Source organism: Ranitomeya variabilis, chromosome 1 (assembly GCF_051348905.1).
Source record: "Ranitomeya variabilis isolate aRanVar5 chromosome 1, aRanVar5.hap1, whole genome shotgun sequence".
NCBI lineage: Eukaryota > Metazoa > Chordata > Amphibia > Anura > Dendrobatidae > Ranitomeya > Ranitomeya variabilis.
In genome coordinates this window covers 269,666,863-269,693,090 of record NC_135232.1, presented here as the reverse complement: position 1 = coordinate 269,693,090, position 26,228 = coordinate 269,666,863, and the positions used below count along the sequence as shown (strand labels likewise).

Here is a 26,228-nt window from a genome sequence, read left to right as displayed (position 1 = left end):
TATGAGGGTTACACCACGATGAGAATTTATTCCAGATTCTTCCATATATGGCGTTGGTGATAGGTTTTCTAGACTTCTGTAGGGTAGAAATTACCGACTGCGAAAGGCCTTTAGCCCTTAGTACCTGGGCTTCAATAGCCAAGCTGCCAGATTGAACCTTTGTGGTTCCGGATGATAAAAGGGGCCCTGGCGGAGAAGATCTTCTGCTTGAAGAAAAACTGGACCATCCACCTTCAGTTCCTTTATGAGGTGGTACCAGCTTCTTTTCGGCCATGTCAGCGCTACTAAGATAGTTTGGACTTGATCGTCCCGGATCTTCCGGAGGGTCTTCGCCAGTAACGGTATTGGAGGGAATGCGTACGCTAGATGAAACCTCCATGTGTGAGCGAAGGCGTCTACTCCTTGAGACCTGTCTTTGGGGTTCAGGGAGAAGTAGTTCTCGACCTGTGCATTGTGACTTGATGCTAGAAGGTCTATATCGGGAAGTCCCCATCTGTCTGTCAACATTCTGAAAATGTCCGCCTTCAGGCTCCACTCTCCTGGATGTAAGTCGTGACGACTTAGGAGATCTGCATGAATGTTCACTGACCCTCTGAGGTGTATTGCCGATAGTGAGAGGAGATGTTTCTCTGCCCAGCAAAATATTCTGTTTGATATTGCTCTCAGCTGGTTGAACTTTGGACTTCCCTGGTGTTTTAGATGCGCAACAATCGTCATATTGTCCGAATAAATTCTGACATGTTGACCTATAATGAGACTGCTGGCCGCCAGGAGGGCCCTCTCCACTGCCATCAATTCTCTGGAGTTGGAGGAACTGGAACTTTCTCTTTGGTTCCAGTGACCCTGGAATGGGATCTGCGACACAACTGCTCCCCAACCTTTCTGACTGGCATCCGTTGTCACCGTGATTAGAGGATCTTGTACCCAGTCTACTCCTTTTAGCAGGTTTAATTGTGTCGCCCACCAGGTTAACGAGACCTTTACCTTCCCAGGAGTGTACACTCTCCTGTTCAGGGAATTTGGATTCCCGTTCCAGTTCCCTAAGATGTGTGCCTGCAGTACTCTTGAGTGGCTCTGAGCCCACCGGACTGATTGTATACAGGCCGTCATCGACCCCAGGAGAGACATTGCGGTCCGTAGAGTCAGAGAACGTTGTTTTCTGAAGTCTGAGACTTTGGAAATCAGGTTTATTCGGTGTTCCTCTGGTAGGAAAGATTTCTGATTCTCTGAATCCAAGAGGACCCCGAGGAATTTCCTCACCTTTGATGGCGACAGCTGAGACTTTTTTAGATTTGGTATCCAACCCAAATTTTGTAAAATGTTTAGAGTTTTGGAAATTCTCTGATTGAGAATTTCGGCGGAAGGACCAATTATTAGAAGGTCGTCCAAGTATGGCACTATAGCGATGTCTTGGCTCCTGATATGGGCTACTGCTTCCGCCATGACTCTGGAAAACACCCTTGGGGCTGAGGAGATCCCGAAGGGGAGAACATTGTATTGGAAATGTAAGATTTTTTGATTGAATTGGACCGCAAATCTTAAATATTTTCTGTGATGAGGATGCATTGGAATATGGAAATAGGCATCCTTGAGGTCTATTGTTGCCATATATGATTGAGGAGCTATTAGAGGGATGGCTGTTTTTACTGACTCCATGTTGAACTTGCGGTAAGTTATAACTTTGCTGAGAGCTTTCAGATTTATTATAATCCGAGATTGCCCGGAAGGCTTTTTTATTATGAAGATACGGGAATAGTGCCCTTTCCCTTGCTCGTTCACCGGGACCGGGGAGATAGCTCTCGAGTCTAGCAAGTCCTGAATTCCAGCCATCATCAGTTTCTGAGTCTCCCGAGATGACGGGGAGGTGACTCTTACGATCCTGGGGGGAGGTGCATCGAACTCTATCAGAAGCCCCTGTTGTATAACACTGACCACCCAGGGGCTGTTGGAGATATTCTGCCAACTGTGAGCGAAGTTCGAAAGCCTCCCCCCCACCGGATCGGAGTCATTGCTTTTCTTGTTGAGCTTGCTGGGGAATAAGGATGTTTTTAGGCTTCCCCTTAGCATAACTCCACCTCCCGGTTTTCCCTTTTCCTCTACCTTGGGAGGGCTGGGACTGGGAGGCTCGAAAAAAACGCTTCCTGGGAGGCCTCTGTTCAGGAAGAGTTTTTTTTCTGTCTGTGGCTTTCTCTAAGATGTCATCTAATGAGGGCCCAAACACATAGTCACCTTTAAAGGGAATAGAACATAGTTTTATTTTGGAAGTGACATCTCCGCTCCACATTTTTAACCAGAGAGCTCTTCTGGCTGAATTTGTCTGGACCAAGGACCTGGCCGCCACCCGGATAGATTCTAGTGAGGCGTCCGCGAGGAAACCAGTCGCTCTGTGCAAAATAGGCAGGGAGTCCAGAACCTCTTCTCTCGGGGTACCCTGAGAGATGTGGTTTTCTAGCTCTTCTATCCAGCGGAAGAGGGAGCGGGCCACACAGGTGGATGCGATGTTGAATCTGAGGGCTGAGGTAGACGTCTCCCAGGATTTTTTGAGAAGACTCTCAATCTTTCTATCTAAGGGGTCCTTCAACTGGGAGGAATCTTCGAACGGCAAAGCCGTTTTTTTAGCCACTCTAGCCACCTGAACATCAATTTTTGGAATGTTCCATTTTATTGTGTCCTCATCAAGAGGAAACCGATGTTTGAAGTCTGGAGGAGTTGTTAGACGTTTCTCCGGCAATTCCCATTCACTATTGATCATGTCTATTATGCTTTTATGGACGGGAAACCCAGGATGTTTTTCAGTAGGTATACCAAAAAGTTCGTCCTGTATAGACTGAGGAACTGATTCCTCTTTTAGCCCCATAGTGTTCCTCACTGCAGATACCAATTCCTCAATGTATTCAGAGGAAAAAAATCGTAGTTACTTACCGATAACGGTATTTCTCTGATCCCATGATGGCACCACGGAGAGAGGGGTCCGCCCCCAGGGACAGGAAACCTACAGGTGAAAAAGGGCGTACCTCTCTCCCACATCAGTTGGTTAACAGAGCCTTATACAGAACTTCAGCTGCAATTTGATATTTACACAAATTAAACTTAACAATTTTTTACTTAACAGATGCACCGTGACTAAAGGTAACTAACTATACATTATAGTGTGCACACCTGTGTGTGAAAAGGGAGGGAATATACGGGTGCCATCATGGGATCAGAGAAATACCGTTATCGGTAAGTAACTACGATTTTCTCTATCCCCATGATGGCACCACGGAGAGATTTACATAGATTGTAATTTTTTAGGGAGGGACCACTGCCTCTAGAACCCTTCGACCAAAGGTAAGATCAGAGGAGGTCAAGTCTAAGCGGTAGTGTCTGAAAAATGTAGACTGGGAAGACCAAGTGGCCGCTCTACATATCTGTTGTATTGAAGCGCCCGCTCTTTCCGCCCAGGATGATGCCACTGCTCTGGTCGAGTGCGCTTTTATATTCTCCGGGATGGCCGTCCCGCTGGAAGAGTAGGATAGGGCGATGGCATCTCTTATCCACCTCGCTAGCGTAGCTTTTGACGCTTTCTGTCCCTTCCGTGGACCCTGGAAGCAGACAAACAGAGCCCTATCCTTCCTGCACTCTCTAGTGGCTGACAAGTATTGGAGTAGGCACCTCCTAACATCAAGGGTATGTAGTGTTTTTTCTCCCTCATTCTTGGGGTTGGGACAGAATGAGGGCAGGGAGACCTCTTGTGTCCTGTGAAATTGAGAAGCGACTTTTGGGAGGTAAGCCGGGTCCGTTTTTAGAATGACTCTGTCCTCAAGAATTTGAGTGAAGGGAGGGCCCGCGGACAATGCTTGTATGTCACTAACGCGACGGGCTGAGGTTAGGGCCACTAAGAGTGTTGTTTTTAAAGATAGAATCTTTAGGGGTGCGTCTGCCAAGGGCTCAAAAGGAGATTTGGTTAGTGCATTTAGAACAAGGTTTAGATCCCATGGAGGGGCATTATGCAAAGGAACCGGTTTTAATCTACCCGAGGCTTTGATGAATCTCACGATCCATCGGTTTCTGGCTAGATCATAATTATATAGTGCTCCCAAGGCTGCTACCTGAACTTTTAGAGTACTCGTAGCTAGCCCTTTTTCCAAACCCTTTTGCAGGAATTCGAGAATCTTATCTATTGGGATTTCCCCCCCTGGGTCAACCCCTGATACAGACATGAATTTTTTCCACACTTTGCCGTATATTTTGGTGGTTACGGGTTTCCTACTCTGTAGTAATGTGGACACCAGGTTGGATGAAAACCCTTTGCTGCTTAATAGCTTCCTTTCAAAAGCCAGGCTGTCATATGTAGGCTTTTCACATTGGGGTGACACACTGGGCCCTGGGATAACAGATTTTGCGTGTCTGGTAGAACCCACGGACTGTCTAAGGACATCTTTCTCAGCCAAGAAAACCATATCCTGCGAGGCCAGAATGGAGCTATGATTATCACTGTTGCTCCCTCCTCCCGAATTTTCCTCAAGACTAGGGGAATGAGGGATATTGGAGGGAACGCGTAGGAGAGGCGATAGTTCCAGGGGACTGTGAGAGCGTCCAGAGCTACTGGCCCTCCCCGGGGGTCGATTGAGCAGAACTTCCTCACTTTCCGATTCTGAAAGTCCGCAAATAGGTCTATTTCTGGCTCTCCCCAACGTTTCACTATTTGGTTGAATACCGACTGTTTCAGCTCCCACTCCCCCTGTCTCAAGCGTGTTCTGCTGAGGAAGTCTGCGGTCTGGTTTTCTGAACCCTTTATGTAAAGGGCTGTTAGGGACTTCAGATTGTGTTCTGCAATGTAGAAGATAGACCGGGTTTCTTCCATCAGTGTTTGTGACCTGGTGCCCCCTTGGTGGTTTAGGTATGCTACCACTACCTGATTGTCCGAAAAGACTTTTACGTGGTGGGAGCGGATGATGTTTTGGAAGTGTATTAGGGCGAGTTTTACCGCTAGCAGTTCTTTCATATTTGATGAGGTTAGCTCCTGATTTTTGTTCCAGTTCCCTTGTGTCACCTGACCGTCTATGTGAGCACCCCACCCCCAGGGGCTTGCATCGGTCGTTAGGATTTTCTCTGTTGGTAGTGACCAGGGGACCCCCTTGCCCAACTTCCGGTTCTCTGCCAGCTTCACATGAGGGAATGAATGTACTGGGACGCCGGCGCGCGCGCAGTAGCGCTGCGTTTTCGCGATGATGGCGCCAGTGAACGCACCAGCGCTCCATTACCGACGCCCACACCGATTTACCGGTAATTACGCCGGTGTCCTCTGGCCCGTCTTACTTGGCCTTTTATGGAAAGATAGCCGCCGCTACCTCCATATTATCATTAAGAGTCCTCCGGTGACCGCCGTCACCTGCTCCTTACCCCCCCTCTCTTTTTTTTTTTTTTTTTCATGGAAGGCAGACTGGATCCTTTCACTGCCTTCCTCCACTCACCCATGAGGCCCGCCGACCCCTGTGGTGGTGCTTCAGGAAAGGGAGAAAAAAGAGAGGAAAAAACCGCTTGATCCAGCCGTAACAGGGCGCCCCCTGTTAGAAAGTCGACTGCATCAGCCCCTGGAACTCCACGAAGAATCCTTCAGGTACGTGCTGTAGGTTCCCCGTCAGGGACAGGAAACCAACTGATGTGGGAGAGAGGTACGCCCTTTTTCACCTGTAGGTTTCCTGTCCCTGGGGGCGGACCCCTCTCTCCGTGGTGCCATCATGGGGATAGAGAAAGATATTTTCTAATTTCCGCAGATTTATGGGGTAACACATCCTCCCATTTGACAGAAGAGGACGTATAAGATCCCTCAGACTGACTCAGAATACTCCTGGATTTTCCTCTTTTTGGGGAGTGATGGACCAGGGGAGGATGGTGGCGGTGGTGCAGGAGGGGCGTGCGTGGCCAGAGAGGACTGAACCTCCTGCCTAACCAGGGAGCGGATCTCCTCAATTAATGAAGGGTGTTCCGCCCGGACAATTTTATCTGTACACGGCTGGCACAGCTTTTTCTCCCAATCTAGCGGCATTTTTACATTACAGGTAGCACATTTGCGCTTGGAAATGTTTTTAGGGCCAGACTTCACTGCCTGCAAAGAGAGAGAGAGCAGTGTAAGAAGGTGTATAAGGAACTACCTGTGAATGGGACCCATCTCTGCCACACTTACTAGGGCTTGAGGAGCGTTGGGCTCTGCAGCTGCAGGGCAAGACGAATCCATGCTTACAGCAGCTTACCTGAGACGTCTTCGCAGCTTATATAGAAAATAAGCCTGCACCAGCGCGAGGCACTTCGCCGCCCCTCCCCCTCCGTAGTCCCAGGCAGGCGTGCGAGGATGCAGCGTGCCTCGCACGCCGTTCGGTAATCCACAGATCTGGCCTGTATCGCTCCTGTGCAGGAGCGCCGACCCGGAAGTGGAGGATCACCTGACTTCCGGGTCGCCGAACAGCGTGCATCAGGAGGGGGAGACGCCGGAGAGCTCAGGGAGGCCTCCGGGATGGGCACACACCGGCCAGCTTTGTCCCCGCAAGAGGACGCAGGAGGACCGGGAACGCGGTCCCAGAATCCGGAGGAGACGGGAGGCACAGCGCAGGAGGAAGCCCCGAGGGACCCGACCATTAGTGCCCGGCATCATAAGAAAAAAACCAGGTACACTGCTCAGAGCCGCCGCTGCAGCGCACCAGAAACCTCTCCATGCCCCATGGGGGACAGGAAAGACACTGGTTAATGGGAGGGGCTTTTAACCTCTCGTGCTTCCTGTCCCCCATTAGGGTATGGAGACAACCTCCTGGTGGCTGTCGTGGAAGGCTACTAGAGAAAAAACCTTAAGGCGGATTTTGCTGCGGATCCGCAGCGTTTCTGCAGCTGCGGATTCGCAGCAGTTTCCCATGCGTTTACAGTACAATGTAAACCTATGGGAAACGCAACGTTCGATTCTGAACGTAACCAAATGTGTATATTTTACTTTTATTTTGAATGGGGAGATTTTGAACATTTATATTTTTTTGATTTTTACTTTTTGCATGCGTCAATAGTCTCCATGGGAAACTGGAAGCTGCAGTACATTGATTTCCTCTACTACAAAGAGGTGATGATCAGATCGCTTGTGTGTAGCAAAAATGCTCACTTGCTATGAGAGCCGACCACGGTGGATCTAATGGCAATCTGGCTATGACAACCATAGAGGTCTGCTGGAGACTTCTGGTTGTCATGTCGACCCATTGCTGACCCGCGATCATGTGACGGGGTTAACGATGGGCAGGATTAGCAGAGAGTTTCCGGTAAGCTCGAGTTAAATGCCACATTCAGAGATTGACATATAACTAGTTAACAGCCGTGGGTGGATCGTGATTCCATCCGTGGCTGTTGCGGGCACATGTCAGCTGTATAGATCAGCTGTCATGTGCCCAGAAATGTGCAGGCTCAGCACCGGAGCCGGCACCAAACAGGGGGGAGTCCGGCATCGGCATACTATTACGCCCAGTGTCGGAAAGGGGTTAATGGTTCTCTGAGGAATGTTCTGCCACACTGAATGCAGTTAGGAACACAAATTATCCAAATCCAGTGCTGGCAGCTCCCTGTACAATTGCTGACCAATGACGTCAAGATGTGCTCGATTGGACGCAAGCCTGGAGACGCCGCAGGCCATGGTGGAATGTTTAGGCCATACAGGCAGCTCATAGCAGAAGCAATATTCAGAATGGCGTTGTCATGTTGAAAACGGATCCTGGTACACTTGGGAAAAATGGCCGTACAAATGGTCCAATGAAATTAGACATCACATTGATACCAAGCCTAAGGGCTCCTTCCCACTTGGGAGAAATACGTCCAAGTCCCGCAGGTTAAAACCTTCCTCTGGCGCCGGCACTCCAGAGCGGAGCGTGCGGCCGCACAGCAATACATGGAGCTGCACACTCCGCTCTGGAGTGCCGGGTTTTAACCTGCGAGACTGACGTATTTCTCGCAAGTGAGAATGAGCCCTAAGGCCACATGCACACGCTGAGTATTTGGTGATTTTTTTACCTCAGTATCTGTAAGCCAAAACCAGGAGTGGGTGATAAATCCAGAAGTGGTGCATATGTTTCTATTATACTTTTCCTCTAATTGTTCCACTCCTGGTTTTGGCTTACAAATACTGACCAAATACTCAACGTGTGCACGTGGCCCAAGTCATTTAACAGTGTCTACACAAACCATCAGAGGGCATTTGCACAACATTTGGCTGCGAGTCAGACGTCCAGCTATGGGCGCTTCACTGACCCCACGCCTCGACTCTCAAACGTTATTATAGTACAGAGCAAGATGACAATGGAGGCTGGAACCAAGGTCTATCCTCCTCAGCGATGAGTCTCTCTTTCATATTGGACGCAACAATGGAGACTGGTCTACAGACAACATGGGCAACACCATGAAGAGACCTACATGAGGGAGTGTCACATTGGTCCTCCTCTGACAATTATGATGTGTGGCGGCATAATGTACATTAGCCAGACCCCTCTAGTCTACATGTTTGGCATTATAGCGATTTGGTAGTGGAACCAATGCTAGGGACGTTTCTAAAAATGAGACAAAAGATGGGTTATCAAGCTCCAACTTACGCTGCAAGGAAGAGAATGAGTGCTTATTCCAATGGAGCCAGCCACATACCTACTCACTGGGTCAGAAAATTAATATTGTATAAGGTAGTAGCACACCAAGAAGAAGCAGAAGGAGGAATGTGTTTCTTGTTTGCTTTAAAATTTCTACGCTCAATCAAAAAAATTACGCAGCAAAGTATAGCGACAAAAAAAAAAAAAACATTTTTTTGTCCAAGGAGCCATTTTTGAGTGCGCTGTCAGACGGTATTGTTGGTCACGTTACGGTGAGCTGCCTTGGTAAAAACTGTCACCGACCAGACACTGCGCAGCCATACCCCCTCCTCAGACGGGCGCCGCAGAGCGCAGCCATACCAGCCCCCCTCCTCAGATGGGCGCCGCAGAGTGCAGCCATACCCCCCTCCTCAGACGGGCGCCGCAGAGCGCAGCCATACCCCCCTCCTCAGATGGGCGCCGCAGAGCGCAGCCATACCACCCCCCTCCTCAGACGGGCGCCGCAGAGCGCAGCCATACCCCCCTCCTCAGATGGGCGCCGCAGAGCGCAGCCATACCACCCCCTCCTCAGACGGGCGCCGCAGAGCGCAGCCATACCCCCCTCCTCAGATGGGCGCCGCAGAGCGCAGCCATACCACCCCCCTCCTCAGACGGGCGCCGCAGAGCGCAGCCATACCACCCCCCTCCTCAGACGGGCGCCGCAGAGCGCAGCCATACCACCCCCCTCCTCAGACGGGCGCCGCAGAGCGCAGCCATACCACCCCCCTCCTCAGATGGGCGCCGCAGAGTGCAGCCATACCACTCTCCCCCTCCTCAGATGGGCGCCGCAGAGTGCAGCCATACCACTCTCCCCCTCCTCAGATGGGCGCCGCAGAGTGCAGCCATACCACTCTCCCCCTCCTCAGATGGGCCCCACAGAGCGCAGCCATACCAGTCTCCCCCTCCTCAGATGGGCGCCGCAGAGCGCAGCCATACCACCCCCCTCCTCAGACGGGCGCCGCAGAGCGCAGCCATACCACCCCCCTCCTCAGATGGGCGCCGCAGAGTGCAGCCATACCCCCAGGTGGGTAGATAGTAGACGATGGCAGCATACACAGAGACGGGCAGATATCCATAGACCGTATCTGACCGCTATAGTTCCCTGAATCACCAGCAATGTGAACTCTCCCGGTACTGCTGGGCAGCACGTTGCCGGCTAATAAGACAGGGAGAGGGCTGCGGCCTAGCTCCGGTGCAGGGTGTCCCGGCTGTGCACTTACATCTGGCTGACCAGCTTCTGCCTGAAGCCCGCGCTCCGCCAGTCACTGTCAGGGGCCGTCACCTCCATTCTGGTTTCTGGCGCTCTCTTCTGAGTAAGAATCGCAGCTCCAAGCAAAGCGGAAGTGTCGCAAGGCAGCGTGGGACTTTGTTCAGTAAAAAGGGAAGAGCGGCTAGTACACGCCCACACCCAGAGAGTGGCTGACCACGCCCCCGCACGCCGATTGGTCAGCTTTCCTGTGCTCGGCTTGTGAGTGGCAGCGCTCGGACCGGCGGTCACACACCGGGCTATTCCTGTAGTGTTACGTGAGTGTGTCTCTGCGCAGTCTGTATCCCGGGTGACGCCATGTTTGCGGAAGTGACGCTGAGGTATCGGCACCACGGTGCCAGGTGAGAGGAGCTGCGGAGGGCGCCGGGGGAGGAAGCGCCGGTCATATGGACGCAGGTAGAGACAACCATGGCTGCCGCACTGGAGCCCCCATCACTGCCCCTTATAGCTAGGACTCCAGTGAGTGCTGCGGGCTCAGTAGTGTCATGGGGTCCTGTACGGTGTCCTGTAAGCTCCACGTCCCCAGGGATGGATTTACTGGTGAGATAGTGAGACTTTTACTTTCCGCCCTTTCACTTTCACTCCCGCACCTTCCGCAGCCTCTTCAGTGACGAGCTTTCTGTCTGCACTGCAGAGGTAGCTAGGGTTCTGGTTCGGGGGGGAACTTCTGAGTGGGCCCCTAACCAGGTAACCACGATTACAACTCGGTGATGCCCCCTAATACTGGAGGAGAACCTCAGCAGATGACCGCCCTGTTACTGAAGATAATCTCTATATAACGACCAACATGGATATTACCGCCATATGGTCAGTGGTAGATACCAGCCCTACAGACCATATAAGAGATCACAGCACAGTTACAGATGGAAATTACTGCTGACGTTCTTTCTGATGGAATCGTTCACTTTTCCCATCTTTTCCATCTGGCCCAGACCGACATGACAACTTCTTCCAGCAACGACTCATCTGCAGAGAATACAACAAAGACACGTTTCACTTCTCATATTCCAGCCCCATCACCATCTATTCCCAACCTGCACAAACTCCTCATCCTGCTGATACCCCAATACAGAGCCGCTGCTACCGTATGTGTCCCTACTACTGCACCTGATACCCCAATACTGAGCCACTGCTGCCGTATGTGTCCCTATTACTGCCCCTGATACCCCAATACTGAGCCGCTGCTGCCGTATGTGTCCCTATTACTGCCCCTGATACCACAATACTGAGCCGCTGCTGCCGTATGTGTCCCTATTACTGCACCTGATACCCCAATACTGAGCCACTGCTGCCGTATATGTCCCTATTACTGCCCCTGATACCACAATACTAAGCCACTGCTGCCGTATGTGACCCTATTACTGCTCCTGATACTCCAATAATGAGTCGCTGCTGCCGTATGTGTCCCTATTACTGCCCCTGATACCCCGATACTGAGCCGCTGCTGCCGTATGTGTCCCTATTACTGCCCCTGATACCCCGATACTGAGCCGCTGCTGCCGTATGTGTCCCTATTACTGCTCCTGATACTCCAATAATGAGTCGCTGCTTCCATATGTGTCCCTATTACTGCCCCTGATACCCCGATACTGAGCCGCTGCTGCCGTATGTGTCCCTATTACTGCCCCTGATACCCCAATACTGAGCCGCTGCTGCCGTATGTGTCCCTATTACTGCACCTGATACCCCAATGCTGAGCCGCTGCTGCCGTATATGTCCCTATTACTGCCCCTGATACCACAATACTGAGCCGCTGCTGCCGTATGTGTCCCTATTACTGCTCCTGATACTCCAATAATGAGTCGCTGCTTCCATATGTGTCCCTATTACTGCCCCTGATACCCCAATACTGAGCCGCTGCTGCCGTGTGTGTTCCTATTACTGCACCTAATACCCCAATACTGAGCCGCTGCTGCCGTATGTGTCCCTATTACTGCCCCTGATACCCCAATACTGAGCCTCTGCTGCCGTATGTGTCCCTATTACTGCACCTGATACCCCAATGCTGAGCCGCTGCTGCCGTATGTGTCTCTATTACTGCACCTGATACCCCAATACTGAGCCGCTGCTGCCATATGTGTCTCTATTACTGCACCTGATACCCCAATACTGAGCCGCTGCTGCCGTATGTGTCCCTATTACTGCACCTGATACCCCAATACTGAGCCGCAGCTGCCGTATGTGTCCCTATTACTGCACCTAATACTCAAATACTGAGCCGCTGCTGCAGTATGTGTCCTTATTACTGCACCTGATACCCCAATACTGAGCCGCTGCTGCCGTATGTGTCCTTATTACTGCCCCTGATACCCCACTACTGAGCCGCTGCTGCCGTATGTGACCCTATTACTGCACCTGCTGTGTAGTTCTCTGTGCCTTCTAAATTCTAAAGCAACCCTCTAGAATATAGTAATGCTGTGCGCAAGTGCTCTTGACAGCAGTGCACACATTTTTCCCCTAAAAGTAATATTGCCCTGTGTGGATTTGAACCCATAGGCAGACTCTATATTGTATAATGCACCCCCCATAGGCAGACTCTATAGTATATTGCACCCCCCCGTAGGCAAAATATATAGTATAATGCATTCCCCATAGGCAGACTCTATAGAATAATGCCCCCTCCCCCCAACACACACACACACAGGCAGACTCTATAGTATACTGCACTCCCCATTTGGAGACTCTATAGTATAATGACCCGCCCCACGCACACACACATACTCTATAGTATAGTATACTGCACTTCCCATAGGCAGACTTTATAGTATAATACACCCCCACACGCACGGACAGACTCTATAGTATACTGCTCTTCCCATGGGCAGACTCTATAGTATAATGCACCCCCCATAGGCAGCCTCTATAGTATAATGCACACGCACAGGCAGACTCAATAGTACACTGCACTTTCCATTTGCAGACTGTATAGTATAATGAATACACACATGCACAGGAAGGCTCTATAGTATGTTGCACTTCCCATGGGCAGACTATATAGTATAATTCACCCATACACACACGCACAGGCAGACTCTATAGTATACTGCACTTCCCTTAAGCAGACTTTATAGTATAATGCACCACACACACGCACAGGCAGACTCTATAGTATACTGCACTTCCCATAAGCAGACTTTATAGTATAATGCACCACACACACGCACAGGCAGACTCTATAGTATACTGCACTTCCCATAAGCAGACTTTATAGTATAATGCACACACGCACAGGCAGACTATGGTATACTGCACGTCCCATGGGCAGACTCTATAGTATACTGCACTCACCCTCACAGTCAGACTCTATAGTATAATGCCCCATAAAAACAATAAATCCAATACTCACCTCTGCTCCTCGTTCCTTCGATGCCCTGAGCGCCCACACGTCTCCGGACCGCAGGCGCCGAGCAGTGATGTCATCGCGACCCCGTGTCAGCATTGGTGACGTCAGACGCTGAGAAGGGGATGATGGGAGAGAGCGTAACGCTCCGTCTCTCATCAATGCGGTCAGCTGTATCGACATCTATCCGCTACAGTTGACCTAGCGATGGCGTGCTGGGGACCCTTTGCTGGCACCGGGCCCTCCCGCCTGCTCAGGGGCCCCATAGCGGCTGTGTGGCAGAGCACGGAGATCGAGCCTCCCTGCTCTGCCACAGAGTGTAACTGTTACAGCGTGCTGTGCTGTGAAGTATCTAACATAGATGAAAACGTTTTCTGGATTAAATTCTGATTGTATCGTACTCTCATTTGGCTTCTGCCTTACCACAAGACTACATCATTTGTAGCAGACCAAAATGTTTGTCTTCAAAACACATAGTTAACGTAGTGCAAGGCATGTCATGATCATCTGTAAAGCACACTCTGTCATTATTCCCCCTGTATTCGCTGCGTGGTCATTTGCCTTTATGCAATTTGAATTCTTGCGGTCACTTGCCAACTAGACTCCTGCCCTTCGCTCATTGACTCTAGTTGGGACATGTCGGCAAGTATGCAGTCATTTGACAGCGAATGCAGGGGAGTCATGACAGTGAGCGCATTGCCTACTGTCACAATTGTGTAATCACATAGACTGACGGCAGACTTTTCATTTCAGCCTGGAAAACCCCTTTAACCTTTTATGGCGGTTATTATCTGCATGGCATACAATGACTTTTATTTATTCTTACAGTAAAACTGATACAGATATATCCAGAATCTAAGGTCACAGAACTGGTTTTATATGTTTCATATGGATGAGATACTGACACAAATTCCAGGTTTGAGTTCAAACTGCAACAATGGCAGAGGATCATGAAGTTGTGAAACCTAATCATGTGTCCAAGGAGCAGCCGCTTCCACAAAACACTATATATAGGAGTACGCAGCACTCACAAACTCTTCTGGACGGTCTTGTTGGGCTCCGAAATGGAGGAATCTTATTTGACGTGGTCCTCAAGCTGGAAGGAAGATGTGTGGAGGCTCATCGCATCCTCTTGGCTGCGTCTTGTGATTATTTTAGGTAAAGTTTATTCTACAATGTCTGTTTTTTGCGTTTGTCTTGCGTTAAAGGGGTTGTTCCAGCTAGCAATTTATGTCAACGCTCTATACATTGACTATGGGACTGCCGGAGATAGCCAGGTGCTGTTTTTCTCATTCCATAGAATGACTTTTCCTTGTAGGTTGATGGATGTTAAAATCCACTGTTTTTATGATTGGAAGCACAATATTTTTGAATACTGTAATATTTTCAGAAGTGCTTCAAAATTGGAAAATAAAAGTATGCTTGTGGAGAGTGCCATAACTGGAACCCACAGGCAAGAAGTGCTGAAAGTTTTAGGCTGGTGACAACCATTTCTGAAGTCTTTGTGATGTGAGGAAAATGATCCCTCTCACCAAATCTAAAAGCTAAGGTATGTTTAGTTTAATGTGTACCTCCCCTCGTCTTTCTACCAGTGCCCCCATACACATTAGATAAAGCTGGAACGAGCTCTCCATATTTGGCACGTAATATGTATGGGGGCCTCTGTCCCCTGACCCATTATGTCGGGTGTTACAGGCATTGGCGGTTGGGATTCAATCGCCTGATCCTTTTGTTTGGTGAGTAGATTAGCCGATGACAGACGATTCTAGCAGCAGGCTCTCTAAAGGTACCTTCACACTAAACGATATCGCTAGCGATCCGTGACGTTGCAGCGTCCTGGCTAGCGATATCGTTGAGTTTGACAGGCAGCAGCGATCAGGATCCTGCAGTGATATCGCTGGTCGTTTAGGAAAGTTCAGAACTTTATTTGGTCGTCAGATCGCCGTGTATCGTCGTGTTTGACAGCAAAAGCAACGATGCCAGCGATGTTTTACAATGGTAACCAGGGTAAATAACGGGTTACTAAGCGCAGGGCCGCGCTTAGTAACCCGATGTTTACCCTGGTTACCATCGTAAAAGTAAAAAAAACAAACAGTACATACTCACCCTCTGATGTCCGTCACGTCCCTCGCCGTCCGCTTCCTGCACTGACTGAGCGCCGGCCGTAAAGTGAAAGCACAGCACAGCGGTGACGTCACCGCTCTGCTGTTAGGGCCGGCGCTCAGTCAGTGCAGGGAAGGGGACGCGAAGGTGAGTATGTACTGTTTGTTTTTTTACATTTTACACTGGTAACCAGGGTAAACATCGGGTTACTAAGCGCGGCCCTGCGCTTAGCAACCCGATGTTTACCCTGGTTACCCGGGGACTTCGGCATCGTTGGTCGCTGGAGAGCGGTCTGTGTGACAGCTGTCCAGCGACCAAACAGCGACGCTGCAGCGATCGGGATCGTTGTCTGTATCGCTGCAGCGTCGTTTAGTGTGAAGGTACCTTAAGGCTGTGTTCCCATGATGAGCTTTTGGTGAGTTTTTTTAAGCTGCGTACTTTTGAAAAAAATGCAAGTAGCCTATTTTACTTAATGTACGGTATACAAAAAATTTGCATCATCAAAAACTCACCTAAAGCTCATCCTGGGAACTTAGCCTAAAATAGGACACAGGAGCACTCGGCTGATGGTGTGGGAAGGTGAGGTCAGGGAAGATAGCTGGAAGGTGAGGTCAGGGAAGATAGCTGGAAGGTGAGGTCAGGGAAGATAGCTGGAAGGTGAGGTCAGGGAAGATAGCTGGAAGGTGAGGTCAGGGAAGGGAAGGTGAGGTCAGGGAAGGGAAGATAGCTGTCATCTAAACGGTCATTCACCCAACAGATCTCTAATTATATGGCCAGCTTTAGTCTAGAACAGCAGTACTGTGAATTATTGCTCAGTTACAGTCTTCTGTGATGTTTCTAATGTAGTTTTTTTTTTTTTCTGCCAGAGGCAACTGCCTGTACATTGCAGGAACCATCTGACGTGGGCCCGCAATCTATTGCTGTTTTACTCATCTGTGTTTTTCACGGATAGAACATGTGCCCATTGGCATCTATGTATATGCTCCCATATCTGTTTTTTTGTTTTGTTTTGTTTTTTTTTTTGCTGATCAACTGACAAAAAAAAAACGAAACTGAGAGATGTCCTACCTTGGACTGATTTGTAGATCAGTATCTTCATTCAATTGAATGGATCCATGAAAAAAATGAATCGCACATTGATGCCATTTGTGGTGTATCTAAAGTCAGTTTTTAGTGTCTAATATAAATAGCAGAACCTTAGAAACTTTTTTTTTTCATTAAAGAAAAAGTGATTCCATTATGCAGGTAAAAAGGCACATGTACCAAAATATGAATAAAATACTATTCAAAATTGGGCTGTTTTTTCTTTTTCTCTTCTAATAGTCCAAAAATACAGTAGTTTGAAAGTAAGATGTGATGGTTTCAAATACTGATATATAGAAGTAATGTGTTTTAACAGGGGGATGTTTGCAGGAGGCTTGAGAGAAAAAGATCAACATGAGGTGCAGATCCATGGTATTACTTATGATGCTATGTGCAAGATTCTGGATTTCATATACACCTCTGAACTGGAACTTGGCATTCACAATGTGCAGGAGATACTTGCCGCCGCTTGCCAGCTTCAGGTGGGCACAAAGCAAAATGGAATTATTGTTACCAATTGTAACAAAGATAAAAACAGGTTTTCTTTACTGTGAATTAATAATAAGAAAATAATTTTTAAAATGTTTTTACTGATAGATGATGGACCATATATTACATATAAGCTTCTTTACCTCCTTATGACTTGGGGGGGAAAATGGGATCAAACGTATATAATAAGCATTGTGGGGTCGACAAAGCCAGAATGAAGTCTTGGAGAAAATAAATGCTAAAAGCAAATAATGTTTAAAGAGATAAGGATATTCCCATGAAATAGGAAGTAATATGAGTAATAATTCCATCCATAAATGGTTCCCTTTTATAAGACACCCACCTATTGGGAGAAAGTATCCTTTGACCCCCATGCAATTAGCCATGCAGCCACAAATTGGAAAAGATCAAGTGACTTCTATAGGAGTTCCTGAAACCAAGCACATCCACTTCTCCTGTATCCTCCAACCTCTTCTGGTTTAGAAAGTCAGGAGACACCAATGTACTAGCATGTCTAGGAACCGTCACTCTTAAGTAGGAGTGCTTCTGTGGGCATTTTAGATGCACAAAAAAGTAAATATCTAAAGTTCTGCACATACGGTAATCAAAGGAGTTGTCCAAGATCAGGAAAAATTGTCGAAAGAAAAACAAGAGGATAAGTAGCATGGCTCTTATCAAGTAAGCAAAACTGGAAAAAACGCTATAAAATAGTCTTTATTGACATTCTAGGAAATAGTAGACGTCGCGAAACAACATAAATAAATGTAAAATAACCCAGGTAATCTGGTTTAGGGAATGGGCTCTATATAGTCCCTAGTTCAACCCTAAAGTACCTCTTCCTGTCTGCTGAGGTTGGCACCCCAATGAGAACGATGTGGCACCTTCGCTCAACTTGGGCTGACCCTATTGGTCCTCATAAGAGGTGCTCAATTCAGAAACAGGGTCTTATGAAGATCAATAGGGTTAATCCACGTTATGCAGGGGCGCCACATCGTTCACATTAGGGTGCCAACCTCAGCGGACAGGTAGGGATACTTTAGGGTTGAACTAGGGACTATAGAGCCCATTCCCTAAACCCGATTACCTGGGTTATTTTACATTTATATATGTTTTCCTGTGACCTCTACTATTTTAATAATTAATAAAGACTATTTTAGGGGGGCTTCTATTTTTGTAAAATTGACTTGAAGGCAGGAAATGCTGTAAAATAACAATTACTTTTGAATCCCATGCTTCTCTAGCGCCTCTTGTCCCATGTATTTGCAGGGCTATGTCCCATCTTTAGCACATGACCACTGCAGCCAATCACTGGGATCAGCAGTCTTTTGCTGTCTACATTGACATTAGCTGTGAGGCCAGAAGACAAAATGTTCATCAAGTTCAACCAAGAGATGGAAAGGACACATGCACATGGTTTTTTGTTTGTTTTTTTTTCTTAATCCAATTGTCGTTTCACTGGATGAAAAATTCAGTGAAGAACTGTACACATTTACATTGCATTTGTTTTTGATTTTTTTCATAAAAAATCAGTCTTGTCTCCTCCTCATGATGTAGATCCATTCTGTATGTAGACTGTGAATACTCTCCATCCACCATTATGCCGCTGTTTATGTTCTTCTCAGGTTTGTGATTCCTGCCTATCAGATTTTCTGATACATTTATTATTGGGCTTTTTGTTTTCTCAGATACCTGAAGTCATCAGCTTTTGCTGTGATTTTCTTGTCTCCTGGGTGGATGAGGAAAATGTTGTGGAGATGTACATGCTAGCGGAGCTATTCCACCTACACCAACTTAGTGAAGAGCTGGATACCTTTGTGCTGAAAAATTTTATTACTTTTTCCCGTACTCAAATATACAGACAGCTTCCCCTGGAAAAAGTGTTCTCTCTGCTTAGCAGTAACCGGCTGGAGGTAAGCTGTCAGACATGGCTCCTGCTGCTTTTCCTGTCCGAGAAGTGATAGAAGGTATGAGAACCAGCACAAATCTTATTGCTAGTTACTTACACGTAGTTGTAGGCAGCACATATAGTAGTAACTATGGCTTCAGTTATGTCTGGGTTTGAGCAAAGTAATAACCTCACTAATGGTATTGATGCATAAGCGTATTATAAGCAGTGAGAAGAGGAGAATCCTCCAATGAAGGATTTAAAGGGAATTTGCCATTACATCTACAGCCCATAAATTGTCCCCATAGTTTTATACAGGATGATAGTAGGTTTCCAAAGTCACTTTAAGCATAAAACACCCAAAAAATACTAAAGTAGCGTGTGCTACTGGTGAAGACCTGGACGGATCCTGTCTATTGCTCGAGTTTGCTTTGAGCTTTTCCAAGCTTGGCTATCTGAATAGAAGCCAGCCACCGTGACATCGAAAGGTGCACTGGCCTCGGCTCTATCTGTGCATGTCCTAGCCAAAACTACATGCCCCTGGAGGAGCCTGGGACCACCCACAAGACTCATCAGTGCGAGCATCTCCTATTTCAGGGTACCTTTCATAAAGTGACACCTATAAAATCCTGTGACTATCCGGCATAACACTGGTGGCTGTATAAGTAATGATGGTTCCCATTCAACCAATATTGATAGCTTGAACAACTGGTACTGACATATTGATCCCATGCACTGCATTACATTTGTTTTCAGGTAGGCTCTGAAAATGAGGTGTATGAGGGGGCTTTGCTTTATCATTACACGGCAGAGCAAGTGGAAACAGACCAGGTGAGCCTGTCTGAGTCTCCAAAGTTATTAGAAACTGTTCGTTTTCCCTTGATGGAGTTGCCAGTCCTACAAAGGTTACATGACAAGTTGGGACCATGTCCCCTCAAAGTGACGGTATCCAATGCATTGGAATATCACAAGAATGAAATCATGCAACCAGTCCTACAGGGGCCCCACACACAACTGCGTTCAGAGATCAACTGTGTAGTGGGCTTCGGAGGCATGTATTCTACCCCCTATACTGTACTCAGCGATCAAGCCAAATATTGGAATCCTTTGATGACTGGGGAATGGAAGCCGCTAACTGCTGCTCAGGCACCTCGAATGTCTAACCAAGGCATTGCTGTATTCAATAACTTTGTCTATTTGATTGGGGGAGACAACAACGTGAGAGGGTACCGTGCCGAAGCGAGATGCTGGAGGTGAGGGTATATTCAATTTTTCAGTTCGGCCTCTTATTTGATCAGTATTTTTCTGTATATACATTAACTTTAATCATTTTTTGTTACTCCTTATATTATTAACTGTGTGTAGAATTAACAAGATAACCATATTATTATACCCTTACCAGGACCTAGCTTAATAATATATGTGTATGTGTTTATTGATCGATTTATGACATAGCTGCAATTTATAGCAGAACAGTAAAAGGAGAATTTCCCTTTGACATTGCCAGTTTGCCAATACCTGTTGATACTAATTGGTAGCAAGAGTTTGTTTTTTAAACTCTCTTTATTGAAAGATTCCACAAAAAAATATAACAAGCATGTGACATTGCAGTGTAAAATCAGAGTAATCCATCAAATCATCATCCACAATATCAGTGATTAAAATCATACTTTCAATGACAAAATAAACAAACAAAATAAGTAAAATAGAACTTTAAACATAATGTATTCTCAGCAGCATTGCACCATCAACCAAAAAGTTCTTTATCAAAGTTCTGAGTATGTTACAGTTCAGGTTATAATAAACAAATATTCCTGAGTCCACATAAAGCATCACGTTCACTCACTGAAAAAGAGAAACCTCCGGGATTATATCTCGCGGTTGAGGAAATCATGGCACCAGGGGCTAGGTGTGTCTAGGGTGAGTCGCACTACCTTTCCAAAATTCTTTGAAATTTCAGGGGACAACCTTTGTTCCTGTATAATATGTTCTCATATGGAATTATATCGTTAACTAATTTTTTCCACTGATTGGTCGAAGAAAACCTTCCCCCCCTATCCACCTCAGTGCTATCGCTTTCCTAGCCACAAACAGAGCCTCTCTGAGAAATATTCTATCATAATGAGTCCACATTTCTTCATCCACAACACCAAACACACACAGCTCTGCACTACATTCAACAGGTATCCCAAGTATCCTAGTGTAAAAATTACATCCTTCCAATATCTTCTTATAATTCTACAATCCCAAATGAGATGCCAAAAATCCGCTCCCTCCTCCCCACATCTATGACATTTATCATTTACTCTTCTACCGAATTTATGCAGTCTACTCAGGGTAAAAAAGGATTGAGCAAGAGAGTTGTTAAGTTAATGGTCTTTAGCTGTATACTTAAAGAGTTGTTCTCATGTTGTGAGATTTGTGTAGTTAGCATGAAAATTTGCAAATTCCTTTTTTTCTGTTTGCTGTCATTCTCCTACTATGATTTAACTTGCATTAGTGTACATGTTGTTGGCAAGGAGACTGATCACTAGAGCATGGCCCAGTATGTGCATTCCAGGCTGATGCGTTAACTCATGAGATCCCAGCCACCTCTTTTCAGCCTATTAATTTCTATAGGATAGTTAGTACAGCTCCCTCCCCCTCCCTGTCAGCTCCTGATATAACACTGTTATCAGTCCTCCAAAATCACAGGCTGTGTGCTGAGCCCTGCCTTTGTTTAAAGACTCTCTTATCTATAAATTTCCATGTAGAGGCAACTGTGTAAACTTTTGAGCAAACATACAATCAGACCTGAAAGTGTCATAATAGCACTTCAGCTCTGCAGAAGGGCAATGCTGCTGACACCAGAACTGTCACTTGAGGAGTGCCTGAGCTCCAGCAGCAAAGAAGTGAGTTGACTGGAGAACTGTGCACTCCTGAAGACATGTGTTGAGTCTACTTCTTTTAATTACATTTCTTTATTAAAATCTTTAGAGGGAATCTGTCACCCCAAAATTCGCCTATAAGCTTCGGCCACCAGCATCAGGGGCTTATCTACAGCATTCTGTAATGCTGTAGATAACCCCTCTATGTAAGGGTACCGTCACACAGTACCATTTACATCGCTACGACGGCACGATTCGTGACGTCGCAGCGTCGTATGAGTATCGCTCCAGCGTCGTAGACTGCGGTCACACGTTGCAATCACGGCGCTGGAGCGATGCTGAAGTCCCCGGGTAACTAGGGTAAACATCGGGTTACTAAGCGCAGGGCCGCGCTTAGTAACCCGATGTTTACTGTGGTTACCAGCGTAAAAGTAAAAAAAAACAAACCGTACATACTCACCATCTGATGCCCGTCAGGTCCCTTGCCGTCTGCTTCCTGCTCTCACTGAGATCCGGCCGTACAGTGAGAGCAGAGCGCAGCGGCGACGTCACCGCTGTGATCTGCTCTCACTTTCCGGCCGGCAGACAGTAAGAGCGGAGAGCAGACGGCAAGGGACCTGACGGGCATCAGATGGTGAGTATGTACGGTTTGGTTTTTTTTACTTTTACGCTGGTAACCACGGTAAACATCGGGTTACTAAGCGCGGCCCTGCGCTTAGTAACCCGATGTTTACCCTGGTTACCAGCGAACGCATCGCTGGATCGCTGTCACACACAACGATCCAGCGATGACAGCGGGAGATCCAACGATGAAAGAAAGTTTCAAACGATGTGCTACGACGTACGATTCTCAGCTGGGTGCCTGATCGCAGTAGCGTGTCAGACACTGCGAGATCGTAACGATATCGCTACAACGTCACGAATCGTGCCGTCGTAGCGATAAAAATGCCACTGTGTGACGGTACCCTAAGGCTACTTTCACACTAGCGTCGGTACGGGCCCGTCACAGTGCGTCGGGCCGACGTACCAACGCATGCTGTGAAATGAAAGCACAACGGGGGCAGCGGATGCAGTTTTTCAACGCATCCGCTGCCCCATTGTAATGTCCGGGGAGGAGGGGGCGGAATTCCGGCCGCGCATGCGCGGTCGGAAATGGCGGACACGACGCACAAAAAAATGTTACATGTAACTTTTTTTGTGCCGGCGGTCCGCCAAAACATGACGCATCCGTCGCATGACGGATGCGACGTGTGGCCATACGTCGCAATGCGTCGCTAATATAAGTCTATGGGGGAAAAACGCATCTTGCAGACAACTTTGCAGGATGCGTTTTTTTCTCCTAAACGACGCATTGCGACTTATGCAAAACGACGCTAGTGTGAAAGTAGCCTAAGGCCTCTTTCACACTTCCGTCTTTTCAGATCCGTTGCAATGCTTCGTTTTGGGAAAAAAACGGACCCTGCAAATGTGCCCTCAGGATCCGTTTTTTTCCCATAGACTTGTATTAGCGACGGATTGCGATGGATGGCCACACGTCGCATCCGTCGTGCGACGGATCCGTCGTGTTTTGGCGGACCGTCTTCTGGAAAAAACGTTCAATGTAACAGTTTTTGTCTGCGTCGGGAAAACGTGTCGCGATGATCCTGCGGCATACGTCGTTGACTAGAATGGAAGCCTATGGACGCAGGATCCGTCGTGACACGTCGTATGACGGAATCCAGCGCTGGAATCCGTTTTTTTACACTGAGCATGGTCAGAATCAGGAATTTGTAGCCAATTGGCCAGACAGGCCCCAAATCTATATAAACCTGGCCTGGGCGTCACCTCCAAATGTGCCAGCAAGACTCCTGCCAGCTTAAAGACAGCCGGCCAGTCAATATATTGGTTTCCCTAATTTCCAGTAGCCAATCACATTTGGGAGACTCCCATTTGTAGGCATGGAAAACGGATCCGTAAAAAAAAACGGATGGTAAAAACGGATGCAGGGGATCCAGTTTTTCGACGGAACCGTCTAGCGGTCACTAGCGTCACTATTTTTGACGCATCCGTCGATACGTCGCGCCGACGCATTGTGACGGATTCAAAAAAACGGAAGTGTGAAAGTAGCCTAACCTGAAAGAGAAGAAAAACAAGTTATATTATACTCACCCAGGGGCGGACCCGCTGCGGTCCGGTCCGATGGGCGTCGCATCTTCATATGATGACGTCCTCTCCTTTGCTTCTTGCCGCGGCTCCGGCACAGGCATATTTTATCTGCCCTGTTGAGGGCACAGCACAGTACTGCAGTGCGCAGGCGCTGGGCCTCTCTGATTTTTCCCGGTGCCTGCGCATCAGTACTTTGCTCTGGCCTCAACAGGGCAGATAAAATATGCCGGAGCCGCCGCAGGAAGCAAAGATGAGGACGTCATCGTATGAAGATGGGAGGCGCGGGACCTGTGACGCCCATCGGACCGGACCGCCCCTGGGTGAGTATAATCTAACTTGTTTTTCTTATCTTTTAGGTTACATCGGGTGGGGTAAGCCCCTGATGCCGGTGGCCGAAGCTTATAGGCAAATTTTGGGATGACAGGTTCCCTTTAACTCTAGAGTTTATTGTATTGCTCTTTTATGAAATGTCAGACCTCTTTTGGCTGGCTGTGTACATGTAAGCAATGCAGTCACAGCGAAGCGTGTACTCTGCTTCAGTTGTTCATTGTAAGGCGTTCCTCTCCATGTAGTGGCCACGTTTTTCTTTTAATGTTCTACTTTTATTTGTAGCATGTCTACTTTTTTCTAATGTCTAATATTATGTTGAGTTTTTTTTTTTTTTTTTCTGCAAACCTGAAATATCTTTTTTTCAAAGATACGATCCGCGGCACAATCGCTGGTTCCAAATCCAGTCCATGCAGCAGCCTCGGGCTGACCTATCAGTCTGTGTTTTGGGGAAATTTATATATGCAATTGCAGGGAGAGATTACCACGAAGAGCTTAAGGAGGTGGAAAGGTATGATCCATGCACCAACACGTGGAAATACGTGGCATCGCTTCAGAAACAGGCAAGGAAATCTTATTTTTTTTATTTATTTTTTTTCAGCTTACTTGTAAACCTTAATGTGCTGCCTGTTCACATTAAGCATAACATACAGAGCCTCCATATTGCACCCAGTATTGATCTTCAGCAGTGTTATTTCAGGCCACTGATGAACAGGTCTGGTCACATGTCCCTCAATCAGTGGCAATCTTAAAGACCATACTGCCGTAATTCAGCGGGACAGCACTTCTGAAATGAGGACATCAGCACTATTCTGATAAGTACATTATATTAATCCCCTATCCCACTCCTGCGCAGACGTCTATCTGCGTTGCTTAGGGCAGAGTAAAGTACTGTAATGTGCATGCGCCAGGAAAGGCCAAAGAGCGCCGATGATCCTGAAATTATGCCAGCGCATGCACACTACAGTACAGACAGAGGTGCGCCTGTGCAGGAGCGCGATTGGGGGACACTGTGTGGATGACGTAGAATGCTTGATTCATATAAAGCAGGGAAGGACTACGGTGACTGTAAAAAGAGAGGAGGTGCTGGATCAAGACCAGAGACGCCCATCAGACCTCACCGTATGTGGGACATACATATAAAAGAGGCCTTAAAGTTGACCCCATTTTACTTGTCTTAACGCTTCCTGTCGGTTTTCTAATATACTTCTATTGCCTGCCTTGCTCCTGTTAGCTCATCTCTATGTGGGTGATGTAGCTTTCCGTTGTGATTCTGGCTCTGCTACTTACCGTCTGGATACCAGAATCAGATGAATTGTATGGCGCATGTCGTTGATGGGGGCTGGGCTGCCTCCGAAACATCGGCAGTATACAGGCAGAAGAGGAGAGTGAAGTCTGATCTTAGCATGCATGCTCAGACTGCTGTCACTCACAGAGGTAGCTCAGCCCCCACCAATGACGCGCTACTCTGTCTGTTCGATTGCAGCTTCAGACCGGAGGTCGTAGAGCCAGAATCCTAACAGAAAACTAGATGGTCCACATAGAGATGAGCTTCCAGGAGCAGGTCAGGTAATGGTGTATTAGAGAATTGTGAAGTTAGGACATATGAAATGGGGTGGAATTAGTAGTGGAAAACCTTTTCTAAGACCACGTTCAGCATTTGGCCAATATTTTACATCAGTATTTGTAAGCCAAAACCAGGAGAGGAACAGACAGTCACCACTTCTGTATTTATCACCCACTCCTGGTTTTGGTAAAATACTGACCAAATACTGATCGTGTGAACGTGGCCTAATGGGAACCTACAGACAGTGTCAGGTCGGCGCCGTTGTACTGATTAGGGCTCCTTCTCACTTGCGAGCAACTCGGATGCGTCTCGTATGTTTAAAACCCGGCTCTGCACCCAGCACTCAGATCGGAGCATGCGGCCGTATAGGAATACATGCAGCCGCACACTCCGCTCCTCTGTGCCGGCAGCAGCACCGGGGTATTGCCGTGCAATACTCATCCGAGTCTTTCACAAGTGAGAAGGAGCCCTTAAAATGATACCTGGGTGATGAAACCTGTCTTGTGGTTGTTGTTGTTTACCCTTTAT

General features: G+C 47.6%; 2 protein-coding genes across 8 annotated transcripts in view; one reads left to right on the top strand and one right to left on the bottom strand.

Annotated features, from left to right (window-relative positions):
* Window positions 1-10,124, bottom strand: part of MED15 (mediator complex subunit 15) — an 89,704-nt gene extending 79,580 nt beyond the window's left edge. The window contains exon 1 of one of the 4 annotated variants that reach the window (XM_077293524.1): window positions 9,848-10,124. In XM_077293524.1, the coding sequence (XP_077149639.1) occupies window positions 9,848-9,915 (68 nt within the window). In that variant the 5' untranslated portion in view covers window positions 9,916-10,124. The remainder of the gene's footprint in view (window positions 1-9,847) is intronic. The other 3 variants (XM_077293514.1, XM_077293531.1, XM_077293539.1) reach the window with 3 other exon arrangements.
* Window positions 10,076-26,228, top strand: part of KLHL22 (kelch like family member 22) — a 28,850-nt gene continuing 12,697 nt past the window's right edge. The window contains exons 1-6 of one of the 4 annotated variants that reach the window (XM_077293557.1): window positions 10,076-10,235; window positions 14,063-14,392; window positions 16,737-16,902; window positions 18,595-18,819; window positions 19,551-20,047; window positions 24,504-24,696. In XM_077293557.1, coding sequence (XP_077149672.1) covers window positions 14,172-14,392; window positions 16,737-16,902; window positions 18,595-18,819; window positions 19,551-20,047; window positions 24,504-24,696 — 1,302 coding nt within the window. In that variant the 5' untranslated portion in view covers window positions 10,076-10,235; window positions 14,063-14,171. Of the gene's footprint in view, window positions 10,435-14,062; window positions 14,393-14,624; window positions 14,784-16,736; window positions 16,903-18,594; window positions 18,820-19,550; window positions 20,048-24,503; window positions 24,697-26,228 lie in introns of those variants that run through there. The other 3 variants (XM_077293549.1, XM_077293564.1, XM_077293573.1) reach the window with 3 other exon arrangements.